This window comes from Capra hircus, chromosome 2, assembly GCF_001704415.2.
Source record: "Capra hircus breed San Clemente chromosome 2, ASM170441v1, whole genome shotgun sequence".
Classification (NCBI taxonomy): Eukaryota; Metazoa; Chordata; class Mammalia; order Artiodactyla; family Bovidae; genus Capra; species Capra hircus.
This window is the reverse complement of record NC_030809.1, coordinates 111,554,541-111,579,215: the sequence shown is the minus strand read 5'-3', so window position 1 is coordinate 111,579,215 and position 24,675 is coordinate 111,554,541. Positions and strand designations below refer to the sequence as shown.

The window sequence follows — 24,675 nt, the reverse complement described above, 5'->3', positions numbered from 1 at the left end:
TCATTCTTGCTCCATTCCTCCTCTTAGCTTAGAGGCGCTGAGTGGAAGCAGACTGTCTTTTGCAGGGAATGTGATCACCAGCTGTAAGCTGAGCACAGTGCTGTCGGCGTCAGAGGCAGCAGCCCATGCAGGATTCTCCCCACCACCGTCGGCTTTGTAGGAACTTGTTCTCTTGGGAGAGGGAGACTTTCATGTACGTGTTTTCACATTAGAATTTAGAGTTTCCTTTGGGAGGGAGATTAATTTTTTAATGCCTTTGGGCGCCACTTGGAATTCTTTGAAAAACTCTCTACATGCTCGGGTCCAGGGCATTTATGTAATTTACTGTGCTTGTTTGTTTGCACACAGTCTCATTAATCCTGAGCTAATTCTGAGCCTGAACAAAGACTGGGCCTGAACAAAGCTTTATGCTCGTGGACAGGAGGAGAAACACCTCTGATTGGTAATAGGTGCAGATACTCAAGTGAAAATGTAGCTCTGATATACTTGAAGGAGAGGGTCACAAGGATGTTCGTTTTTGGCATTTTATTTAGAACAAGAGAAGAGAGTGGTTCTGGAATCAAATTAGGCTCCAATACCCTGCCCTTGAGAAGGAATGTGATGAATTTTCTTAAGATATTCAGAACTCTAGCCTGTCTTAAATTCTAGCCGTACAACAAAATTCTAGCTGTATAACGTGTGCAGAGGTGTACATGATCTAGAATGCAGATCTGTGGATGTCAGTCTTGTTTGAGACTTTATTAATCACTGCATATCTGAATTCTGTTTATATGAAACCTGAGGGTTAAGTGGTGCTAAGTGGTTTTTTCCTTTGACATCTCCCATCTTTCTTTGTTGAATAAGACTCTTTCTCCCTGTTGGGTATACCTTAAAAGAGAAGGAATCTAGACGTACACACTGCGCAGTTTACCTTCTCAATAGATGGATGCTTACAGAAGATTTTATTTGAGAGAGGTGTCATATTATTTGGGTCCAGTATAGCAAGTTGGGGGTAGGGAGTGAAGAAATTATTCGCTTTATTTAAGATGTGAGCTGATAAAATCAGTCCTTTAAATGAGAAACTCTCATATTGGGGGGAAGATTGTAGGAGTCCTGTATATGAACCCTGTGTTGAGATTGTCATATATTGCTTAGAGCTGGTCCATTATTTTGTCAGATGATTGACAAAACTGTTGACAGATTAGCCTAAATTTCTTTATAGGAAGCAATGATAAAATGACATAAACTATCAGTACTATATTAAAATTCTATGAGCCTTACTAAGGCAAGTTGTAAAACAAATACTCATGCTGACATGGTTGTTTGGGGATCAGATTAAAAGTAATAAGGCCTGATAATCATGAGAGAAAGTTAAGACTGCCATCTGCTGATTTATTCTTTTAAATCAGCTGCTACCCATTAAAGGTGTGTGCAGATTTGTGTTTGTCATTGATAATTCAGTTTGACTGACAGTAGCCTGTATATACGATTACTTGCTGGCTCTCAACTCGTAGAAAATCACTCAGCAATATCCTCAAAGTAGGCTTAAGATCAACAGTGAGCATGCAAACACATACATAATTTCCCCTTGCCTGGATAATTTAAAGGCTATAATATGTTTATTGTTAGCATCTTTAAAAACTGCATGCAAAAATGTATTTTAATGATTTGGATAATCTATGTGCTTTAGAAAGTTGAGCCCTGTGAATAGCTACAGATGTTGAATTGTTTATATATATTTTTTCTTTTTCAGCCAGCCTGGAAATTTTAACTTTCTAAGAATAATGGTTTCCTTTATTTTAGGAGACTTCTTTTGAAATGACTTATGTTTGACATATATTAGTACATAGGCTAACAGTGGGCTGTGTTTTGCTTGTAGAGCATACCCATTAATTGATACTTTAAGCTGCATTTTTCTTTATAGTTTTGGCTTTCTTTTAAATGAGCACTAAGTTCTGCATTTCTCTAAAGAGAAAATTATGGGAGCTGATTTTCTGTAAGAGCCAAGCCATTGTGTGCTATTACACAGGTAGCATCATTTGTGGCAAAACCTGGGTCTGCTTAACAGGATGCTTTCCAGAGCTTTCCCAGGCATTCATCATTGGCTGCTCTAAAATGTCTGTGTACGTTAGTATGTTGTCGGTTGTAAAGAGAGGGAATGTGGTTCTGTTGTTATTGGTAGTGTTATGGAAGTAGAGAAGATCCACGGGCTCCATTTCTTCCTCGTACTTTTTGAGAGGTGTTAGATAACTAGGCTTTAAAGGAAGCATGCTTAAGAAAAGGATTTATAGCAACAGACAGTATAACATTGTATTTGACATAAATAATTATTATATACATATGCATAGTTTTCAGGATAATCCATTTTTTCCCATTTTTATGAAAATCCTAAGATGTTTGATGGGTAAATAATCTGGGGGAAAATGCCTTATTGGGCTTGTACGTTCGTGTCTAGTACATCTATGTTGCTAACAATTCTCTCTGTTTTCCTAGGTCTGATACCGCAACTTATAGGGGTTGCTCCAGAGAAGGCCATTAAACTGACTGTAAGTGGCTAACTCATTGAATTTATGTCATTTGTTTAGATTATCACTAAGCCAAAAATTAAAACTGCTGTTGGGACTTCCCTGGTTGTCCAGTGGCTAAGCCCCACACTTTCATTGCAGGGCCCATAGGTTCAGTCCCTGGTTAGGGAACTAAGATCCCTCATGCTGTGCGGCATGACAAAACAATTAAAAAAACCAAACAAACCCAAACTGATGCTGCTAAGACTAGCACACTGTCAAGGCATTTGTAAAATTTTGAATTTATATGTAGACATCTGCTAATTTTAAATTTTATATGAGACAGTGTTTTGCTGACTTGGAAAACTAATAATGTACCACTAAAGGCAATGATTGGGAGTTCTGGTTAATTAATGTTGTCTTTCTAATTAGGTTAATGATTTTGTCCGGGACAAATTTACCAGGAGAGATGGCTCCATTCCACTTTTAGCAGAAATCCTTGCTGGAGGTTGTGTAAGTATTAATACTAAGATTTCTCACGACAACTATGTTCCTTTAGCCTTTTTGCACACCAGATATAATAACTGAGTGACATCCCCTCGAGTTCAAGGAATTCTAAGCAGTTTTCTCAGATTCTTGACAGTCTGAGCCACCAGGGAAGCCTGATCATAAAAACCTTAGGATCCTGGGTATGGGCAGTGATAGGATGTGGAGTGCCCTATGGGTGTTTGGCTAAATGCTGTGAGTGCCACCAGGCAACGGGAGTGTGGTCACTCAGTTTTAAAGATGTACTTAATGTGTTAGCCTAACGCAAGTTAATTCAGAAGAAATAGTCAGTATTGACTTTATAGGTTTTTTTCTTAGCAGAAGGGGCAGCTAGGACCAGGGCCTCAGGTTCCCTACATGTGCAAGGGAAAGTTTGCTGCTCTGAAAATGACCGTGCTGTCCTTTAGGCAAACTGATGTACACTGACAAGATCATGCAGTAACCAAGAAATGAAACTATCTGGTCCTTAAGCATTATGTATTTTCTTGTTTTTTGTTTTGTGATCTATTTTTTAAAGTATATGATATTAGATACCTGCAAAAGAGAATGCATTATATAGATTAAAAGTTATAATAAAATGAGCATCCATAAACCTACCACTCCAACTAAATATTGCTATTATCATTGATGCTGGTTTTTGTTTTTACTCTAGTACTGATCTGCTAGAATGCTAATGAGCAGTAGGGACTTTTCTTATTGGGTTGAACATTTTATAGGCATGGTCTCACTATTCTTCTAATTGGAGTTGAAGAAAATAAACCCTGAGAGAAGATATAGTACTTAGTGAATGACAAAATTGTCAGTCAAACCACTTTTGTCTCCAAATCTCTGTTAGTACATATTTGGTATGTTTTCATTCTCTCTTTCTTTCTTTTATTCATTCTCATTCAACAACCTGTCAAGGCTGAGAAAGATTTAGAGTTTCCTCCTGTGCAAGGAACCAGACTTAAGATATGTTTATATCTCATAGAAAAAGGGTAGTTCTGACCATTCTCACCAGATAAACTTAATCTTAAGTCTAATCATATTCCACTTTGGTAATTTGAAAGTAGAATTTCTTATCATGATTTACTTCATTTCTACATGTCACCAAAAAAAATACATGCTTATGATTATAATTCATAATAGCTACCATTTCTTGAGCATCTTGTACTAGACTGAACACTTTATAGGCATTATCTCTTTGTTATTCCCAGCTATTAATACAGTTGAAGAAACTAAAAGCTCTGAAATCAAGCACTTAGTAAATGGAAAAATTGAGATTCAAACCACTTCTATCTCTAAATCTGTATTCTTTCATATCTGGTATATGTTTCTATGCATTCAGTCTTTCACTCATCCTCTAATTTGTTGAATGATTGCTATATTTAAGGAAAAGTTTTGAAATAATAGCTTTATTGAGATAGAATTTCTATATCATGTAATTCCCCACACATGAAGTAAACAGTTCAGTAGCTTTTAGTATAATCATAGAGCTGTGCAGTGATCACTATAGTTAATTTTAGAACATTCTTATCCCCCAAAGAAACCTACTACCCTGTCTCTAATGATTCACCATTTCTGGACATTTCTTTTACATGGAATCAAACAACATGTGGCCTTTTTTTCTGGCTCCTTTGACTCAGAGTAGTGTTTTCAGGGTTCATTCATGTTGTGGTATGTATCAGTACTTCAAGCCTTTTTATTGCTGGATAATATTTCAACATAATTGTATATAGGTAATACCTATATATAATATATATAAGTAATACCTATAAATAATATATAGGTAATACCATATTTTGTTTATTCATTCATCAGTTGTTAAACATTTGGGGTTTTTCCACCTTTTAGCTTTATGATTAAGTGCTGCTATGAACATTCATGTAAAGAGTTTTGTAGACATATATTTTCATTTCTCTTGTGTATATACTTAGAAGTAGAATTGGTAGGTCATATGGTAACTCTAATTAGTATTTTGAGGACCTGTGAGACCATTTTACAAAGTATCTGCACCATTTTGCAGTCCTCCCAGCAATGTATGAGGGTTCTTATTTTTCCACATTCTTGCCAATACTTACTATCTGTCCTTTATAGCCATCCTAGTGGGTATGTAGTAGTATGTTACTGTGACCTAATGACTGGCTTTGTTGAGCATTTTTTCATGAATGTACTGGCATTTACATATCTTTGGAAAGCAATCTATTCAGAATATTTGGCCATTTATAGTTGGGTTGTTTGTCTTATTATTGAATTATAGGAGTTCTTTATATATTTAGTGTACCTTAGCAGATACATGATTTCCAGATATTCTTCACCTTCTTGACTGTCCTTTTGCAGAATTGAACTTTGATTTTAATGAAGTCCAACTTACCTTTATTTTTTGTTGTTGTTTGTGCTTTTCATGTCATAGCTAAGAAGTCATTGCCTAATCCAAGATCATAAAGATTTATACCTCTATTTTCTCCTAGGGGTTTTATAGTTTTAGATCTTACATTTAGCTCTTTGATCTTTCACACAAATTTTTAACCTTATTTTGCAGTATTTTGCTTTGAGCAGAGATATTACCAAATGAAGGTTGTTTTTTTTATCTTGTTATATTTCGTCTTAATGTTTGTATATACGTGATCGTGTGCATGCACAATGTTTTTTAAACCAGATCCAAGTTTTGTTAACTCTGACTTCCAGATTGGAAATGCAAGCAGCTCTCGTTGCTTTTAAGGGCAGCAGAAAATCACAGTGGAGCTTCTTACTTTGGAAATAGATACGACCTTTGGGAAAAAAATTATAAACAGAGTGTGCATTTTCGTAATTTAAATCTTCATCATGAATGTTATCCAGACTTACTTTATATCTGTATTAAAGTCTGCTCAAGAAACACTTACTAGTTCAGAATTTATGATTTAGGTGGGATTGCTTGTTTTTGTTGTTGTTGTTTCTATAACTTGAATTTTAGATGTAATAATTTCTCCACCCTTTTTTAGGTGGAGATGGGGTAAGAGTATATACATGTGGGTACAGTTACTCAGTAAATGTCTGTTATGGGTGCATATGAGTAATGTATACAACAACAAGCTGCAAATAATTTTTCTCATTGTTCTCATCGGTAAGCCATCCTTATCAGGCTGTATGTTTTTATTTTTCTATAAGAAAGTCTCTCTTTATATATGTATAAGTATATACATATTTGTATATATACACATTACATGTCCATATCAGACATAAATAAATTGTTTAATTATGATATCCGTTTTGTGCAGAATAATACTATGTCAACTCATAATTTTTCAAAGTACTTTCACATACACTATTATCATCTCCTATAAAATGGGTAGATGAAGAACAGAAGCTCAGAAAGTCTACCTCTCACCTCAGATCACACAGCTAATATACGTTGCAGTTTTCATATATTCCCAAGTATTTTGATTTTAAGATCAACTCCTTTTGTTCTGTAATACTATCTTAGGAAATCAAATCAAGGCCTTGTCCATTTATCAAAATAAATCTAGATGGATCCATTCAACTTTGTAGTGGCTTTTCTTTTTTGGAAAATATTATATGGATGTATATTATAATAATTTAACATATATCTGAATATATATGTTATTTAGGTATAAAAAAAATCTTAGATGTTAGCTTAATGAGTTTTAACAATTGTATACACCCATGAAATCAGCACTCAAGAATGAGATGAAGAACATTTCACCCCAGGAAATTAATTCATGCCTCTTTCCAATCAGTCATGCTTCCCCTCGCCCAAGCAGCCACTGTTCTGATTTCTGTCAACAGATTTGTTTCTTCTTGGATTTCATATCACCAGACTCATACAAAATGCTTTCTTTTATGGTTGGCCTCTTTTGCTTAATAAAGTGTTTACAAGAGTCATCCTTGTGTGGGTATCAGTATTGGTTTTTTTGTTTGTTTTAATTTTACTGAGCATTATTCCATGGTATGAATTAACTACAATTTGCTTTCCATGCTTCTATTGAAGGACATTTTGGGTTGTTTTCAGTTTTTATCTATTATAAATAAGGTTGTTATAAACATTATTTAGTACCTAAGAGTAGACTAGGGTAGATGTATATTCAGTTTATTATAAAAGAAACTGCTAGTTGGTTCTTTGACGTGGATGTATCGTTTTACAGTCTCATCGGCAGTGTACAAATATTCCAGTTACTCCCTATCCTCAAAATGTTTGATATTTTTAGTCTGTTTCAGTTGTTCTGGTTGGTCTGAAATGATATCTAGTTGTGGTTATAATTTGCATTTCTCTGATGCCTAAAGATATTGAGCATCCTTTCATGTGTTTATTGGCTGTTTATCTTTTTAGGTGAATTATCTGTTCTAGTCTTCTGTTTTTATTAGGTTACTCATTGTTACTGTTAATTTGTAGGAGTTCTGTATACATCATGGATACAGTCTGTTGTCAGATATATGTGTTATGAATATTCTTTCCAGTCTGTGACTTACCTATTAATTATCTTAATGGTCTCTGTAGTGGTTTTATGAAAGAAAAGGATTATGTGAATTTCTTAGACATGTCCGTAAACCTAAGTGGGAAAAAATTTAGTGTCTCTTTGAGTCAACAGAGAAGTCCCTTGAAAAGTCTAAAGGGACTGACCTATATGTATTTTCTAATGATCTCTCTGGTTAAGTATCTGTTTTTATGTTGTTAAACTCTAGCCAGAGCACTTAGGAGCTTCCCTGGTAGCTCAGCTGATAAAGAATCTGCCTGCAATGCAGGAGACCCTGGATGGATTCATGGATCGGGAAGATCCCCTGGAGAAGGGGTAGGCTGCCCCCTCCAGTACTCTGGTTTCCCTGGTGGCTCAGACAGTAAAGAATCTGCCTGCAATGCGAGAGATCTGGGTTTGAACACTGGTTTGGGAAGATCTCCTGGAGGAGGGCATGGTAACCCACTTCAGTATTCTTGCCTGGAGAATCCCCATGGACAGAGGAGCCTGGCGGCCTACAGTCAGTGGAGTCGCAGAGAGTCAGACACGACTGAGCAACTAAGCACAGCACAGAGCACTTGCCTAACTGATCACATTTACCTACTTCTAAAAGGATAAAAGTCATAAGATTCAAAATGTATATATTGCTCAACAAAGGACTGATGGCCCTAATATGCTTCAGGCATTTTCATAGCCCTGTATGAACATACGTCTTGGAGAACGCATCCGTTCCCTTGTACCTTGCTTTCGGTCGGTGTGGTGCTCTCACCTTGGTTACTGCACAGGAGCTATGTGAGGTAGATAAGGTGGATGATGGAATCTCTATTGTCATATTAGGAAACCAAGGAATGAAAAGGTTGTGACCCATCTACGGTTACAAAGCTAACAACCATATAGGTCGACAGCTTTCCAAACCCGGATCTTTGTGTTCTTTTTTCTCCCTTTGGCCTCTGTGTACACATGGGCTCGCACACCACCGTATCCATGCCCATACAGGTGTAGCAAGAGTGTAGCATCCTCCCACTTGTTAGTTGGAGCATTTACTAATCCTGGGAGCCCGAAGTGGTAGCTCACTAGCTCCTTAAGCCATGTCTTTCTCAGCAAGCTGAGCTTGCAGATCACTATAAAGAGCTGTTTGGAAATGGTCTCTTCAGCTCCCATCCCCAGGAACCAGTGTGGTCTCAACTTTATCCTTGCATACTTACATGAACACACACACATATGCACGCATATTAAAAGTCCACATATATTATGTCAGTATGTGTAATTTAATCTATTCATATCTCTGAACACCCTGGCATTTATCATCACTCCCTTTAAACTATGACTGTCTTGGGCTCTTTTAGAGCGAACTATAGTGTTTCCCGTTGCTTTATAAAATAGTGCTTGGTGGATGGCATTGTGAGCCAGAGCCACTGTCTCTCTTCATCCTGCTTGAGTCAAAGTGACAACTAATTCTATGACTCTTATTTGTTTTTCTGGCTGTTTTAAATACATATATTTTGTACATCTGTTCAAGGAGCTGATATGGCCTTAAATTGAAGTTAGATTTTCACTTGTCTCTGTAAGGGAAGACTTTATAAAATGAATTGTTTAGATTGGACATTTGGCAGTTGGAGGGAAATAGTTTCAAACTATAAGAGACAACAGATCAAAGAGGGAAGTAAACAGGGGACTTGGTGCTCGGGGGTGGAGGGGTGGGGGTGGGGGCCACGCAGCCGGTGGCTGGATCCCCAGCATCTTTGTGGTCTTTGCCCCTGGGTAGGATTATGCGGGCAGGTCGAACAGGCCCAGTCCTGTGTGCAGCCCCTTGGTCTCAGGCACATCAAAGGTGAGTGGTGACATCTCAGTATTACCTCCTTTTCTCCTGACTTTTGCTGTCAGCTTTGTCTGTTATTCACTCAGTCGTGTCCAACTCTTTGCGACCCCGTGGACTGTAACCTGCCAGGCTCCTCTGTACATCGAATTCTCCAGGCCAGAATACTGAAGTGGCTTGCCATTCCTTTCTCCAGGGGATCTTCCTTACCCAGGGATCGGAGCTGGGTCTCCTGTGTTACAGGCAGATTCTTTACTGTCACCAGGGAAGTCACTAAAGCTTTAATAACTAAAGCTGTCAGCTTTAGTTTGTTTATTTTCCCATTAAAAAATTATGCAACACAAGATGATATGGAGGTTTTTGCATTCTCTATTTTCTGTTGGATGTGGGTAAGCCTCATTCAAAATGAGATTTGTTCTGTCTCGTGTCATTTGTAATTCAGTTCTGGAACAAAGAAATGACAATACTGAAAAATGGAAGCATCTAAGTCAGTTTTATTATTAATGCTTGCATCTCTTTAAAACAATAAACAATAAACAACAAGTTTGAGAGGAAAGTTTAGCAGTTAGAAATTAATTTTGGCGATTTGATGAGTGAAAAAATTCACCAAAGGTATTATTGTATAAAATGGTGTGCTAGTTAACACAAGTACAAGGTAGGAAGGTAGGAAGACATCAAATTACACAGTGTTCATTTAAGACTACATAGTTGTGTATCATCATGTTTTAACCTGAAGTTTTATTTATCTCCGTGTCTATTATTTCAGATCACTAGCTTTGGAGAAGGCAATGACAACCCACTCCAGTACTCTTGCCTGGAGCCTGGCAGGCTGCAGTCCATGGGGTCGCTAAGAGTCAGATGTGACTGAGCGACTTCACTTTGACTTTTCACTTTCATGCATTGGAGAAGGAAATGGCAGCCCACTCCAGTGTTCTTGCCTGGAGAATCCCAGGGACAGCGGAGCCTAGTGGGCTGCCGTCTGTGGGGTCGCACAGAGTCGGACACGACTGAAGTGACTAAGCAGTAGCAGCAGCTTTACTTAGTTTGATTTTTTTTGATGTCCATATATGCATAGGTAGATAAGCCTATTAAAAATTTTGGATCCACAGATAACTAGGGCTAACTAGTTTTTTCAAATGCATTTAAAGTATATGAATTCCCAAGTATACCGTGGGGAAGCATGTATGAGAGAGGACCTGGTCTGTAAAAAGAGCCATTGTTTCTAAGACCAGTTCTGTTTCTTATTTCTGGTGGCAGGGGTGGGGGTTGTTTTTTGTTTTTGAGTAGTTAGTACATTCATTTGATTCAGAATTTAAAAGATACAATGGCATATGCTTTGCAAATTCTTTCTCCTAACTATTTACTTCTCCTCCCAGGGGTGCAATCAATGTTTTCATCTCTAATCTGTTCTGCTTTTGATAAACTTAACTAAATTTTGACATATTTGTGATAAATGGGTGCCTAATGTTTTGTTCTGTTTATGTCACTTAGCATGATTTTATTACCTAATATAGACTGAATAAAAGCATAGAATTATTTGTGCTTAAATATTTACTTATTGGTCATTTTAATTTTTTTGTTTAATTTTGTTGCTTTTAAAACTAGCAAATGTCAGCCTACTTGTAAAAATACAGATACTTTTTTAATTGAAAAGTTACTATATTTTTATTTCATACTTTAACACATCTGAAATTCTGTATATTTAGTGATTATATTTTGGAGAAGGCCATGGCACCCCACTCCAGTACTCCTGCCTGGAAAATCCCATGGATGGAGAAGCATGGTGGGCTACAGTCCATGGGGTCGCTAAGAGTCGGAGACGACTGAGCGACTTCACTTTGACTTTTCACTTTCATGCATTGGAGAAGGAAATGGCAACCCACTCCAGTATTCTTGCCTGGAAAATCCCAGGGACGGCGGAGCCTGATGGGCTGCCATCTTTGGGGTCGCACAGAGTCGGACACGACTAAAGTGACTTAGTTGTAGGAGTGATTATATTTACTGTAAGTAGTATTTTCTTTTCCCTGTGAATATCTGTTATTAAATTCATGATATCAAAATCAGTAGAGTCTTAAAATAGAGGAGAAATGATATTTTCCTGATGTGTTTGTTTCTCAGAGGGCAACAGTTAAGGATGTGATAACATCATAATCTTGTTCTTTGTCACCAGATTTTCTTATCAGAGTAATTGAATTAGTTACAGATTTTATTCCCCCTTCTCCCTGTTCCCAGTTTAATATGTATGAGAGTGGTTAACCTCAGAGCTTAAAAAAGGACAGTGCATATTTGCCTTGTGTGTTTTCCTTTAAGTGTTATAACATACCCAAAGTTTTAGACAAATCAGATAGCAATCTTTATTATTCAGTGTTTCTGTGTTATTGAACTCAGGCTTGGCTGCTTGTATCTTGAAAGCCAGTACTTGAAAAGTAAGTGTTGGTTAGAAAAGGAAAGGTTGCTTAATTCAGGAGGCCAGCAATCTGGGCAGAAGGCAGACTCGTGTCCAAAAACCAACTTCAAAGATTCTGCTCAACCGTGAAAGTTTTTAAAGGGAGAATCATCTGGGGAGGGGGATCAGTCTTCATTATCTTCCACTGTGTACAGAGTCAGTGGTGAGAGAATAGGGCAGGGCTCCTGCAGTTTGTACTAAGCCTGAAGTCGCCATCCTCCCCCTGCATGGGGGGCCTTCGTTCCTATAGAAGTCAAAGGTAATTTGTTATGTCTATTTCTTGGGGAGGAACCAGAACCCTGCCTCCTGCTGCATTATTGTTATTTGACTGCTCCTGCTTTGTCTCTGGGTTTCTGCTCCCTCCCTTTCCTGAAAAGCAACTCTATGAATCTGTCCTTTGGAACTCAGGGAAGGTCAGGGAGGCTGAAGGAAGCCTATTTCCTACAAACTAGAAACAGGAGACAGAAAGGATCCCACAGGGTCTTGTTCCATTTCATCTGGGTATTGTCTATATATTCCTAGGTCTGTCATAAAGTTCTTAAAAACGATCATTTTTAAAGAATATATAGATCATGAAATTGGTAGAAATTTTCTCCTTCAGTCATAGTGGAGTACATACATAAGTGTGAAACAAACACATAGGTGTGTGCCTTGCTTATAGTGTCATTTCATTGTTTCCACATTCACTTGTTATATTTCATGTATTTTACATATATGAGAACATAAATATATATATGTTTAGTTTTGTGATTGTGTCCAGTGAGTTGATGAGACTTAGTATATGTTGTTATTGTTGTTCAGTTGCTCAGTCGTGTCTAACTTTGTGACGCCACAAAGTGCAGTATGCCAGGCTTCCCCATCCTTCACTATCTCCCTGAGTTTGTTCAAACTCATGTTCTTTGAGTCGGTGATGCCATCCGACCATCTCATCCTCTGTCACCCCCTTCTCCTCCTGCCTTCGGTCTTTTCCAGCATCAGGGTCTTTTCCAATGAGTCATGTCTTTGCATCAGGCGGCCAAAGTATTGGAGCTTCAGCTTCAGCATCAGTCCTTCCAATGAATATTCAGGGTTGGTTTCCTTTAGGATTGACTGGTTTGATCTCCTTGCTGTCCAAGGGACTCTCAAATCTTCCTCAGCACCACAGTTTGAAATTATCAATTCTTTCTAACTGATGAAAGCAAGCTGAAAGAAAAGCTTCTTTTATGGTCTGACTCTCACATCTGTACAAAACTACTGGAAAAACCATAGCTTTGACTATATAGCCCTTTTTGTATATGTAGTACAGGTGCTGGGTAACAGATCTTAAAGGCGAGTAATGGTTAATGTGTTTGTGTTTTCCTTCTTTTAGCTGTACTGTTTTAATTGAAAGCCTATTACATGTACATGTAGGAAGAAATTGGAGAGTTGTTAAATACAAACTTCACTAAACTGACAGTTATTTCAGAAGAGGAGGAGGGACCTGTGTCTGTGTGGTTGGGGGCACAGTGCTATTTGGAGTATTCCTACTCTGCAGGATTTTATAGTTTACTAATGATTAAAAACATGAAAGAACTTTGTATTTATTTAAACATAATGTCCATATTTAATGAGTAGAACCCAGGGGTTGACCTCATCTGGTGGTGGTGAATTTGGGGGATTATAATAAAAATTTATGCTTTTTTTTTTTAATCTGCTTTAGTTTAGAACATAAAGCGCATTTTCCCAGAGATAGTCTTTGCAACCATTATTTAAACAAGAGATTTCAAGGAAGTAGTAAACTTTTATAATTGGTTTGGTCCTTAATACTAGCTACAGGAGCAATTATGTGGATTATCATTTTAACATAATTTTTCACCCAGCAATCCTTTTCAAAGTATTGTCTCCTTGGATTGAAACATTGAAATACTTTCTCCTGCCTGCAGTGCAACAGATTAAGACGCAGAAGCAGGGGCAAATCAACATGTAAAATTGGATCAGTCGTCATTCAGGAACCTTTGTGCCAGTGGTCTGGGTTGTATAGATTTGGGAGTTGCAGGAAATCCAGAGAGAGACAGCAAATTGCTGCACCCCAGTACTCGGTGAACAAAAAGAGGATTAGGGCCCTGAGGAATCCAGGGCAATCAGCTTCCCACCAAGAGGAAAGGAATCTTGTGTCAGTGTTGGCAGTTGTGGATGTTGATAGGAATGAGGGATCAGGGTGAGAACAGGAGTGTTTTGTTGGCTTATAGCCCCTGGTCAGTTAAGACAATGGTCTGGGACTTTTTGCTGCCCCTTGGAAAGGGGGTGTGGAGGGCTGTGGGTTTTAGAAAAATGAACAGGAATATGAGTGAAGGTGAAGTATTGACGTGGCATTGAATGTGGCTTGTGGGTTTTATGGGTGTTTACAGTCCTTCTGTACCTGTGGAATTCCAGTGCCCAATGAGGCTCCTGTTTCACACGTGACATGCTATTACAGTGAAGTTATGATTATGTAATGTAATTATGATTATACGAGTGTGGTTCTGATTATATAGTGTAAACAGCTACACTTAAGATGACAATGTGCAAATGAGATTTTTTTCACTTCATGAACGGAAATGTATATATGTTTTAAAATTTTTATTTATTTTTATGTATCCCTATGTGTACACATACACATGTTTGTTTTTTTTTTTTTTTCCCTTAGGGAAACCAGAAAAGAAGTTGGTAGCAGTTTTGTTAAACATTCTCTCTCCTCCCCTCAACAGATTTCCAGTGCACATACACTTTCATTATCTAAATTTAAATATCTCTATGGTCGCTCACCATGGGTGAGTGTGGAGTGTGGCTTTGGTTTGCCCTCTCTTGTACTTGTGATAACTAGATGCTCCATTTCCCATCTCTGTCTTGAACAGTGTGTCTAGTTTGGTCTTGAAATGATACTGCAATTGTCCTTCCAAATTATCTTCTTTTGTGTGGATGTAGTTGCAGAGTTTTGTTCAGGATAATACATTTTAGAGTTTGAACCAGAGGAGACTTGCCACCTTTGACTAGTGTGGGGCAAAAACACCTCTGTGTTAATTGCTCTACAGTCCAAGAAAGTGGCAGCAAGTAGTTGAGCTAAGGAGACTGCTTGCTTTCAAGAAGAGGAAAGAAGCTGTGTAGATCCGAATTTTAGCTCCAGCTTGGTAGAATATACCAGTCAATCTCCTACCATCTCTTTCCCTTTCACTGGAGCACCAGCTGCCACATTTGGCTTCACTTTTGTTTTCCAAATGAGTTTATTAGTTTTGCCATTTTGGATATGGCTGGGTTGACCCAGGAAAGACTGGTCTGGGAAACACCCCTGACATTTCAAATAGAAGCAAAACTAGACATAAGTTGATTTGAGACAGAGTTTGGGGCCATCCCTGTGAGCCCTTCCAGCATCAGCCGAAGCATCGGACTCTCATTCCCCTCCCTGCCAAGGAGGAGGGGTAAAGAGGTGCAGTGTGGAGGTCCCCAGATTTCTTTTGGCTCTACTCCTGTCAGTCGGGCTCTGATATGGAAATCTGCTCTGTCTCTCCTTCCTTGACTGCAGGCTGGCGGCTCTCAGGTCATCTTCACTAACCCTCTGGAGATAGTAAAGATTCGCCTACAGGTAGCTGGAGAGATCACCACAGGACCCAGGGTCAGTGCCTTGAATGTGCTCCGGGACCTGGGACTCTTTGGTCTGTACAAGGTGGGTAGATTCCCTTGGGTTATCTCAATAGAGAGGGTGTAGTGTACTCCATAGAAATGTGAAAAAAATGTCAAAACCAGACTTCTTCCCCATAAATGGAAAAGCAATCTTGTCCAGCAGGGTAGTTCCTATAGTAGAAAATCAAAACAAAAAGAAAAAATCAGGACACTTCTATTAGAGGCAGTGGGATGCACAACCACGCCGTCCTGTTGGCATCTTCAGGCTTTTATGAAGCTGCCAGCAGGGAGGCCAGTACCACAGACCCGCTGGCTTCAGGCTCACAGCCTTTTATTTACTGGTGGATATGGGAAAAGTTTCTTTGGTGTTCTTTTGGGGCTGCTTTAGGACTGACTTCAAAATAGTCATATGTTTATTTTGAGTCTGATCTATCTCTATTGTTATCTTCACAGTAGGAGCTTGTCTTTGTCTTAATAATTTGACCACAGTGAAACAGTAGTGGAGTTTGGTAGGATTCAGGTCTTTAAGAAGTTAAGTGGTGGGATTTGTCAATAATGAATTGCATTTTAAAAAAGCAAAACAAAAGCAAACCAGAGTGTACTGTACTTTAGCAAAATGCCAGTCAACAGATTCCTTCCCTGCAGGTATGCTTACTCCCATCATTACAGATCAGATGTAATGGAGCAGAAGCTATTATTTTTCTTAAACAAGGAAGAGTATTTCTTTCTCTTCTTTCGCCTGGTGTAAGGGGAGGGATACGAAAATTTAGCTTTTATAGACAACTGTGTTTCCACAGCGTCTGATTTATTTATAGACCCATCACTGTAGAAATGTGTAAATTGGCTTCTGTAGCTGCAAATTGGAAATTAGAAATTCTCTCGATTAGAATCACACAGCTTCAAGCTACAAGCTGGTCTCTTGGGACCAATGATGCCTGTAAGCCGATGATGCCTGTCCTGAGAGTTTTGTACGTACTCTCCTTTCTACCCCCAACTGCCATCCTTCTTAGAATTCCCTTTGAAAACTGACTTTATTAAAATTATTTCTCTCTGTAGCATCTCTCAGAGAGTCCCAGGAAATTTTTTTTTTCTTCAATGTTTGAGTTTGCCTTTTAAAAACAGAGCCATCCGGAAAACAAGTACCAAAGGTGGAGTGTTTCCCTGGCCGGCTAAAGCCTGAGCAGTAGGCTAGTGTGGGCTGAGGAACGGGCAGTGTCAGTCACCAAGACAAGCTGTCTGACTGTTTCTATTCTCAAGGAAACTTCCTGTTAAAACATTCTGTCTGGGTTTCCCTGTCCTCTGCCATTTAGGACATAGGAAGTAAGGACGGAAGTTTGGTGGTTTCTTTTTCCCCTTCCCTAGAATGTACTAGTTGTTCACTTGTGTGTGACTCCTTGGGACCCCATGAACTGTAGCCCACCAGGCTCCTCTCTCCGTGGGATTCTTCAGGCAAGAATACTGGAGTGGGTAGCCATTCCCTTCTCCAGGGCATCTTCCCAGCCCAGGGATCAAACCCAAGTTTCCTGCATTGGGGGCAGATTCTTTACCACCTGAGCCACCGAGGAAGCTTCCCTTCCTTTTCTAAGGCTCCTACCCATAGCTTCTTACCTGGTACTTCAGGGGCTCTAAGCTGAGGTGGATTGAGTTGGTAATTTGCTAGTTTGAGGAGCTGCCTTTGTTGGTTGCTTTGAAATCAAGCTATCAATACTGGGTTTCTAAGTCTGTTCCCAGCCACACCCCATCCCCTGGCACTCACCAAGGCGAACCAGAACAAGCAGCCTAGAGGTATGAACATTGAGTTTTTATTAACCTTACAATCTGAATCCATACTGGAAATGCCAGGACATTGGTAGTTGTCAGAATACCACCGTTAACTAACTCTAGGACCCCCAGATCCACCAGACTTTCTCAAACTTGGAGCCGCATCTCGATTTCCCTGCGCCTGACTTGTTATCCTGTTTCTCTTCCACGTCAGTCCCAATGCTGTCTGAGGGACAGCTCAGGCTTGTCACCCTGGATCCCTCGTGGTCATTTACACCTTGTTTATACAACTGTTTTGCACTCTTTCCTCACTCTGTGACAGGGTGCCAAAGCGTGTTTCCTCCGAGACATTCCCTTCTCTGCAATTTATTTTCCTGTTTATGCTCACTGCAAACTACTTCTGGCTGATGAAAACGGACACGTGGGAGGTATAAATCTCCTTGCAGCTGGAGCCATGGCAGGTAACTATTTTTTTTTTTTTTAAGCCAAAAGAGTCCCTACCCACCCCACCCCCATTCTCTAAGTACAGAATCTCTGTGCTCCTCTTCTGTACTTCTGGAAAGGTTATTGTTTGTATCTGACTTAGTTTAAATACGATCGCTTTTTCTCCTTTGTGGGGTATGCTATAATTCTGATGAGCGTTAATTACATTTGCATAATGTGGGTAAACAGCTTAATGCAGCTTAGGAACTCGCAGCCAAATTAACTCTGCCCATCTCAATTGGGCTTTCGTCAGTACTGTGTTTCTTAGCCTCCTCTGCCCCTGAAACCTTGGGTGCAGTCAAGCTGAGCATTAACGTAGAAAAGTTTTTCACCACATCACTTGCTTTGTTGCACCTCACCCTGATGCACAGGTCTAGCATCCCCTCACTTTCTTATTCTGTATAGTGCAATCAACATGATTTGGCTCCAACCTGAGTTTGAAACTGTCCATTTTCCTTCTGCCATCATCCTCATCAGACCAAACAGAGCCATACTTCCTCAGCAGCACCACCCCGTGGGGGCGTCTCTTCTTGGCTCTTAACATGCTCTGTCTTTTATTAATGGTTGTTTGCATAAATTCTGCCCTCTCTCCTGTGCCCAGAGCCCCTTGAAGGCAGGGGTTTCAAATGTAGGAAGGTGCTGAGAAGCTTCCTCTCAGTCCCATGCTCCAGCCTTTGTCTTGTGTTGAGAGGGAGCTGATTCCAGATAGAAGGGCAGGACCAGGTTGTCCTTCCCTGCAGCAATCCTCAGACGTGGCAGAAGGAGGAAAGGGCATGTGTTTACTTGCCATCACCGCTGCTTAGGGAGAGAGACGCGCGAGGTGAATGAACGCAAGCCCAGCGCTGCTCAGGTGGCTCTGACCACCCAGGCTCCTGCACGGCATGCCTTCTCCTCTGGTCTGCAGGCTCAGCAAAGCAGGACAGTCTGGGCACCCCTGGGGGTGTGGTATGTAGCAGGAACCCTGGGTTCCAGGGGCGCTGGTTGGACATGTTATTCTCATCCATGATGACAGGGAATGACTCGTGATGAGTAAGAAACTCTCCGAGGGAGCCTTGAGCCCTTATTTGGGGCAGTCACTTGCAGTTATAATTGAAAAGCCAGTAAAGCTACCTGCTCAGTCTTGGCACTGAGTGTTCATCCAGCTCCTTTCAGGTATACACCAAAGCCTCCCTAGTTGAAGTGAGGGCCAGCACATCTTTCCTCATCTTTGCTCTCTGCTATCCAGACAGCAGCAAAGAACACTTTAATCATGGACAGGCATTTTGCCAGTGGCTGATGGAACCAAGTAAACATCTTCATGGAGCTGTCAGCACCAGCTTCTTGCTCACAGACATTTGATGTCAGTTTTCAGAATTAGAAATGAATTTTTCTAATTTTTATCTGTAAAGCTTTGCTGGCAGGCACTAAGAACATTCAGGATTCAGAACATTCCAAAGGCAGCAATTTACCTAGTTTCCTGTGAATAAGGTGTAGGGCTTGGCGGGAGGATATTTGCATCGTCTCTAACAGAGCACTCCCCGCCGCCCGCCCCAACTACCTACCCTGAGTGGCCAGCTCCATCTGCCTAGTGATGATTCAGTGAAATTCAGGCCAAATTGAATTTCTTCCCCCTGAGGAAGATCATCTTGCTCCTTTGTTCCCTGTTTTGTTTTATAAGTGAAAGGTGTGGTTGTGAAATCCTTCTTGAGTGTCCTGCCGCTGATGAGTCTCAGCATGGCCCCAGGGGGCTGGGGCACCGGGAATGGCTGACAAGGCCTTTTGATGATCAGTTCCCCTCCTGTTCCCTAACTGGTTGCCTGGCCTCCTCTGCTTCAGTTGTAACGACTTCTGTCATGTAAGCATGTCTGAAAAGAGTCAGAGTTAACTCTCAAGTTAGCCCCTCAAAGGGTGAGTGGATATGAGTATTGATAGTCACCTCATACAGTAAGGTGACAGGAATCAGAAAAAAAAAAAAAACAAAAAACCACACTACAGTTTGCTATCAGATATATTTAGCAGTTCATTAAATTGACATTATCCTCATTCTTTATTATACATGAAAATACTGTCTTATTTAAGAAAAGGAAAGAGGTAATAAAATAGTTGAAACCCAAAGGGGAACACTGGGAATTGTCCTAGTAATATTGCTCCATTTATTCCTCTCACTGTTCTTTGGGATCATGCAACATAGAGTGATTTTCCTAATTCAGAACGAATAAGAGAGTTTTGCCCTGACTCCACTGAAGCAGCTGGTGGGATTATATATCCTTTTTCCACTAGTGCCCAAGGTAGCTATGTAAGAAGCATTGAGTTAAAGCAGTTAAAGTTGCTAATTGTACTGTTGGTTGTTAGCGGTCTGTCTATCCTTTGTAAGGTATTCAGGATGAATTAAATGTGCCTTTCTCCTGGAAGGTGTGCCTGCTGCTTCTCTGGTGACCCCTGCTGATGTCATCAAGACAAGACTGCAGGTGGCTGCCCGCGCTGGCCAGACGACATACAGTGGTGTCATCGACTGTTTCAGGAAGATACTCCGGGAAGAAGGGCCCTCAGCATTTTGGAAAGGAACTGCAGGTAGGGGCTGGAGCCGTGCGGAAAGGCTGGTTGGCATTGGGGTCGGGCTCCCATTACTCACCTGTGGGCTTTGCTGTAGCCATCCTGCTGTTAACTGTCCCCCTCCCCCTTTCTCCCTCTTTAGCTCGAGTGTTTCGATCCTCTCCCCAGTTTGGTGTTACTCTGGTCACCTATGAACTTCTCCAGCGGTGGTTTTACATTGATTTTGGAGGCCTGTAAGTGCAACTTTTCAAACTCCCTTATAAAGAAAGCGCCAAAACCCCAGACAGGTGTTTGTTCAGCCTATAAAGGCATTTTTGGGATAGCAACCAACAGGACAGAGGACCCTGCAGGAGCAATACGTTTAAAACAAACCATGGGCCTAAGACTCTTCACTGTTAGAGGAGTAAGACTTGGACAGGGTGACCCCATACACGGCATTAAGCAACTGCTTGGGGAAAGTTTAGAGAGGAAGCCAATTAAAATGTAATATGAATAGTTGTCTTTTTAGTGTAAGCAGATACTGAGCTTCATGGATTTAGGTCCTTATTTGGCCTTTTTACCAGAAGTAATATAAATTTGTGTTAGTTACACTTTTGTAAACTTTTGAAAACTCAGTCAAGCCCTTTCACACCCTCATGATTTCATTATTCACCATGATTTATTATTAGAAAGGTTTAGAAGTTCTTAGAACTAATTCTCTGCAAAAAAAAAAAAAAAAGGTTCAAAGAAAGGTTATGCCCATGGACATAATCACTGGTGAGATTTAGGCCACAAATTGGGCCTTTTGACAGTTAGTACTTGAAGCTTTCACCGTGGACAAGAGGAATCACTTGAATTTGCTGGGAGGGGAAGGTTGTGCCCAAAGCAAGCAATTACCAGCTTTTCAGCAGATCAAATTCTGTATCTGAGTCTTTACTCCATAAACCTATGAATTCTTTTCCTGCTCAGAAGCCAGGTAGGGAGTTAGCTGTTGAACAAAGAAGTTGAGGGACTTATACAAAGAAAGAAAGGACAGTCTCCAAGTTTCAGGCTTTTCAATACTTTTGCATTCTGGAAAAAGTCAGAATTATATTTACTTCTCTTTAAATAATTTTAGTAATAACCTTCATGAGCTTATTACTTTAAAAGTTAGCTTTTAAAATTATGTCACAATGAAAGAAAATGTAAATTTTCTGCAGTTAATTTATGCTTAGTGTAAAAAATTGGGAAAATAGAAAAATCATTTGTAGTCCTACTGCCCAGAGTGGTAATATATGAGTGTTTTCCTCTGGTCTCTCTTTCTGTGGATCTATTTGTGTGTATGAAATGGAGGCCATTTCTCTTCTAAACCAGATACGTGAATCATTGCAGCTATGTCATGACTAGTGCAGCATAATTGACAGGGAAAACATTGGACACTCTTCTTGGTGACACATGGGTCAGACTGAAAGTGTTCAGTGGTGTGTCATCATCTTCATTTTTTTTTGTTTGTTTTTTTGGAGTATAGTTGCTCCATAGTGCCGTGTGTCTGCTGTTCATCAATGTTGAACACACTGACCATTGACTTTTCCTATCCACAGCAAACCCTCTGGCTCAGAACCCACACCTAAGTCACGCATCGCAGACCTCCCTCCTGCCAATCCTGATCACATCGGTGGATACAGACTCGCCACCGCCACTTTTGCTGGCATTGAGAACAAGTTTGGCCTTTATCTCCCCAAATTTAAACCTCCTAGTGTTGCTGTGGTTCAGCCAAAGGTGGCGGCGGCAGCTCAGTGATAAGACAACCATTCAGTGTGGCAAAATGCGCCCTAGAAAGAAGCCTAGGAGAGCAGCCTTGTAATGTATCCAGTCAGCTGCATGGTGCTGACTGAGCTGAAGAATCAAATTATTCTTTCTATATGACATATACATATATTTGTTTATAAACTAATCATTTGCCCAGGAAAAAAAAAATTACAATGCAGTTTGAAGCTTTAGTTTTATGTGTTGAAATGTTTTCTAAGCCTTGGCATGAATTAGTGTTTTAGACTGCTTTGCACAGCTTGCACTTACAGCGACTGTACATATTGTACATCTTTGTACAGAGACATCTTGGCACCTCATCCCAACAAATCTCATTTATAGAATGTAATGCAGTTCTGAGTGGCTTGAAATGTACAGAATGTTTTGAAAGTGTTTTATTAATAAGAATCACATGAAAATAAATGTGTTAAAATTAAATTCATTCTTTTATTGGTGACTTACGGAAATAATGCATCAATATTGGATGTAATTAATTCAGCGCTTGTTTTCCATTCTGGAGTAGAAAGGTATTTGCTGATGAGAGGCGTAACGAGACCAAGTGCTGACACCACTGAGTAAGAGGCCCTTTGGAACAGATGCATGCCAGCGGATGCCGGAGGACCAGGCCAACGAATTGCGCGTGCTGATGTGTTTCCATGTGTATTTCATGTCTGTATAGATTCTCCTCTGTTCATCAGCCAGAAGGCATTTCCTAGGCAGCGCCTCTCCTGTCAGTGAGCATATAGCAGGGACGTCTCCAGCATGACTGGCTTAGTTTTTGCCTTCCTCTGACACAGCAAGGCAAGGGCCTAGCTTTCAAAAGAGTAAAGAATACTTCGGCAGCTTTCATTCGTATGGATATGATTCCAATCAGAAATAAAATGCACACCAAAATGTATGCATGGAGTTGGATTTTCCTTCATGAATGTACTGATAGTGCTTTTGATTTTGATTCACTACCAGTTGCCAGTGACTAGTGATCAGGCTTCCCTCTTTTCCACTTTTATAGGAAATCATTTGACTTGGAGAGAGCTATGGTGGAGTAAGTGGAGAAGAAGATTTAGTGCACTCTAGCTTCTTCCTTATGAATCTAAATACAAACTGCTTATTCCAAAAGTCACTCACCAAGGGTGTGATTGCTAATTTAGATCTAAACATACATCTTGACAGCCACATCTACACTTTGCTCTTTGTGATTTGATGTGTAGCATCAGAATTTATTTACTTTAGCAAAGTGCTTTGGGAAAACATTATTATTGTTGCCAATGAGCTGGGATAGGAGAATGTATGCAAATATTTTCAAAGGGTGAGCCTGGAGATGAACCAAGTCACTTAGTATCCTACACATGGTTCATCAGTTGATGGCTGACAGCCCTGTTACACACGATAGGCTCTCTTGAGGCCTTCCAAGAACAAAAGAATTAGCTTTGAAAGCAAGTTATTTCCAAATGTATTCAGTTGTTCTCATTGGAATGGAATAAATAGCAACACAGTTGTTTTGCTATTACCACCTGTTAAAAATGAACAAGTAGTCTGTGGATGTGTTCTTAAACAAAAATTCAGAAATATAGCGTAAAATGTAAAAGGACCCTCTTTACCCTACTTCTCCCTTCCCCTCCCTGCCCCAAAGGTAATCACTGCTCACAACTTAGAGTATAAAATTTTAGTCTGTTTTCATACATATATATATATATATATATATAAATTCATATACATTTTTATATTTTTAAAATATAATTATGCTGTGTATATGTTCTGTGACTTGCTTTTGTTCACTTGTTCACTTTTGAGATCTTTGCCTGTCAGTTCATAAAGATTTATCTTAATTTTTAATAGCTGCATAGTAGTCCAGTATATGGGTTATGATACTTTTCATAAATATTCCCTTATTGACACTTACTCATTTTTTTAACTATTGCAAGCAAAGCTGTAGTGAACAGTAAAACACCATTCTATACATGTTTTGTACATGTGCTAGTATTTCCTTAGGATGGATATTTAAAATTGAAACTGGTACTTTGTGAGATGTATAGATTTTACATTTTTATATATATTGTCACATTGCTTCAAAAAGGCTTTACGAATTCACTTTCCTTCTGACAGCATAAAGAGAACTCATTTCTTTGCAGCTTCAGCAGAAATGGATATTGTCAATCTTACATTTTAGGCAAATCGTGATAGGTAATGCTGTTTTAGTTTTCATTTTACTAATTACTAGTGAGGTCAGATGTCTTTTTGCATTTACTGACCATTTGTGTATCTTCTTGTTATTGTAGCGTATGCAGAAAGTCTATGAAAACATCTTTATGTGTATGCATACACAGATATATACACATAGGTATTTTTTTAAGGAGATGGTCATAAGCACCTATGTAACTACCCAGGTCAAGAAAGAATATTTCTGGCGCCTCAGAAGTTCCCTCAGAGGATCCTTCCATCACAGCTCCTGCTGTCCTCTTTAGCACCATCCTGGCTCTTCACTTCTTCGCATTTCTTTATAGTCTTACCACCCACATATACATTCTTAAACACACTTGTTAGTTCCTATTTTTGAAATTTTTGTGAATCAAATTATACTATATGCTTTCAAGACTTGTTCCCTTTTTTAAACATTATAAGATTCACCCCTGTAATTTGCTATATAAGCTGTAGTTTGCTTATTCCATTGTTTGAATATAATAATTTATTTTGCTGTTTTATTCTGAACATCTGCATCTGGGTTGTTTATAATTTGGGGATATTACAAATGGTGGTGCTCTGGATATTTTGTATGTGTGTTTTGAAGTTTTTATTTTT

General features: G+C 39.5%; 1 protein-coding gene across 2 annotated transcripts in view; it reads left to right on the top strand.

Moving 5' to 3' along the window:
• Positions 1-22,777, top strand: part of SLC25A12 (solute carrier family 25 member 12) — a 97,342-nt gene extending 74,565 nt beyond the window's left edge. For both annotated transcript variants that reach the window (XM_018064608.1, XM_018064606.1), the window contains exons 12-18: positions 2,473-2,525; positions 2,916-2,996; positions 15,242-15,382; positions 17,423-17,561; positions 19,975-20,133; positions 20,258-20,348; positions 21,675-22,777. In XM_018064608.1, the coding sequence (XP_017920097.1) occupies positions 2,473-2,525; positions 2,916-2,996; positions 15,242-15,382; positions 17,423-17,561; positions 19,975-20,133; positions 20,258-20,348; positions 21,675-21,873 (863 nt within the window). In that variant the 3' untranslated portion in view covers positions 21,874-22,777. The remainder of the gene's footprint in view (positions 1-2,472; positions 2,526-2,915; positions 2,997-15,241; positions 15,383-17,422; positions 17,562-19,974; positions 20,134-20,257; positions 20,349-21,674) is intronic.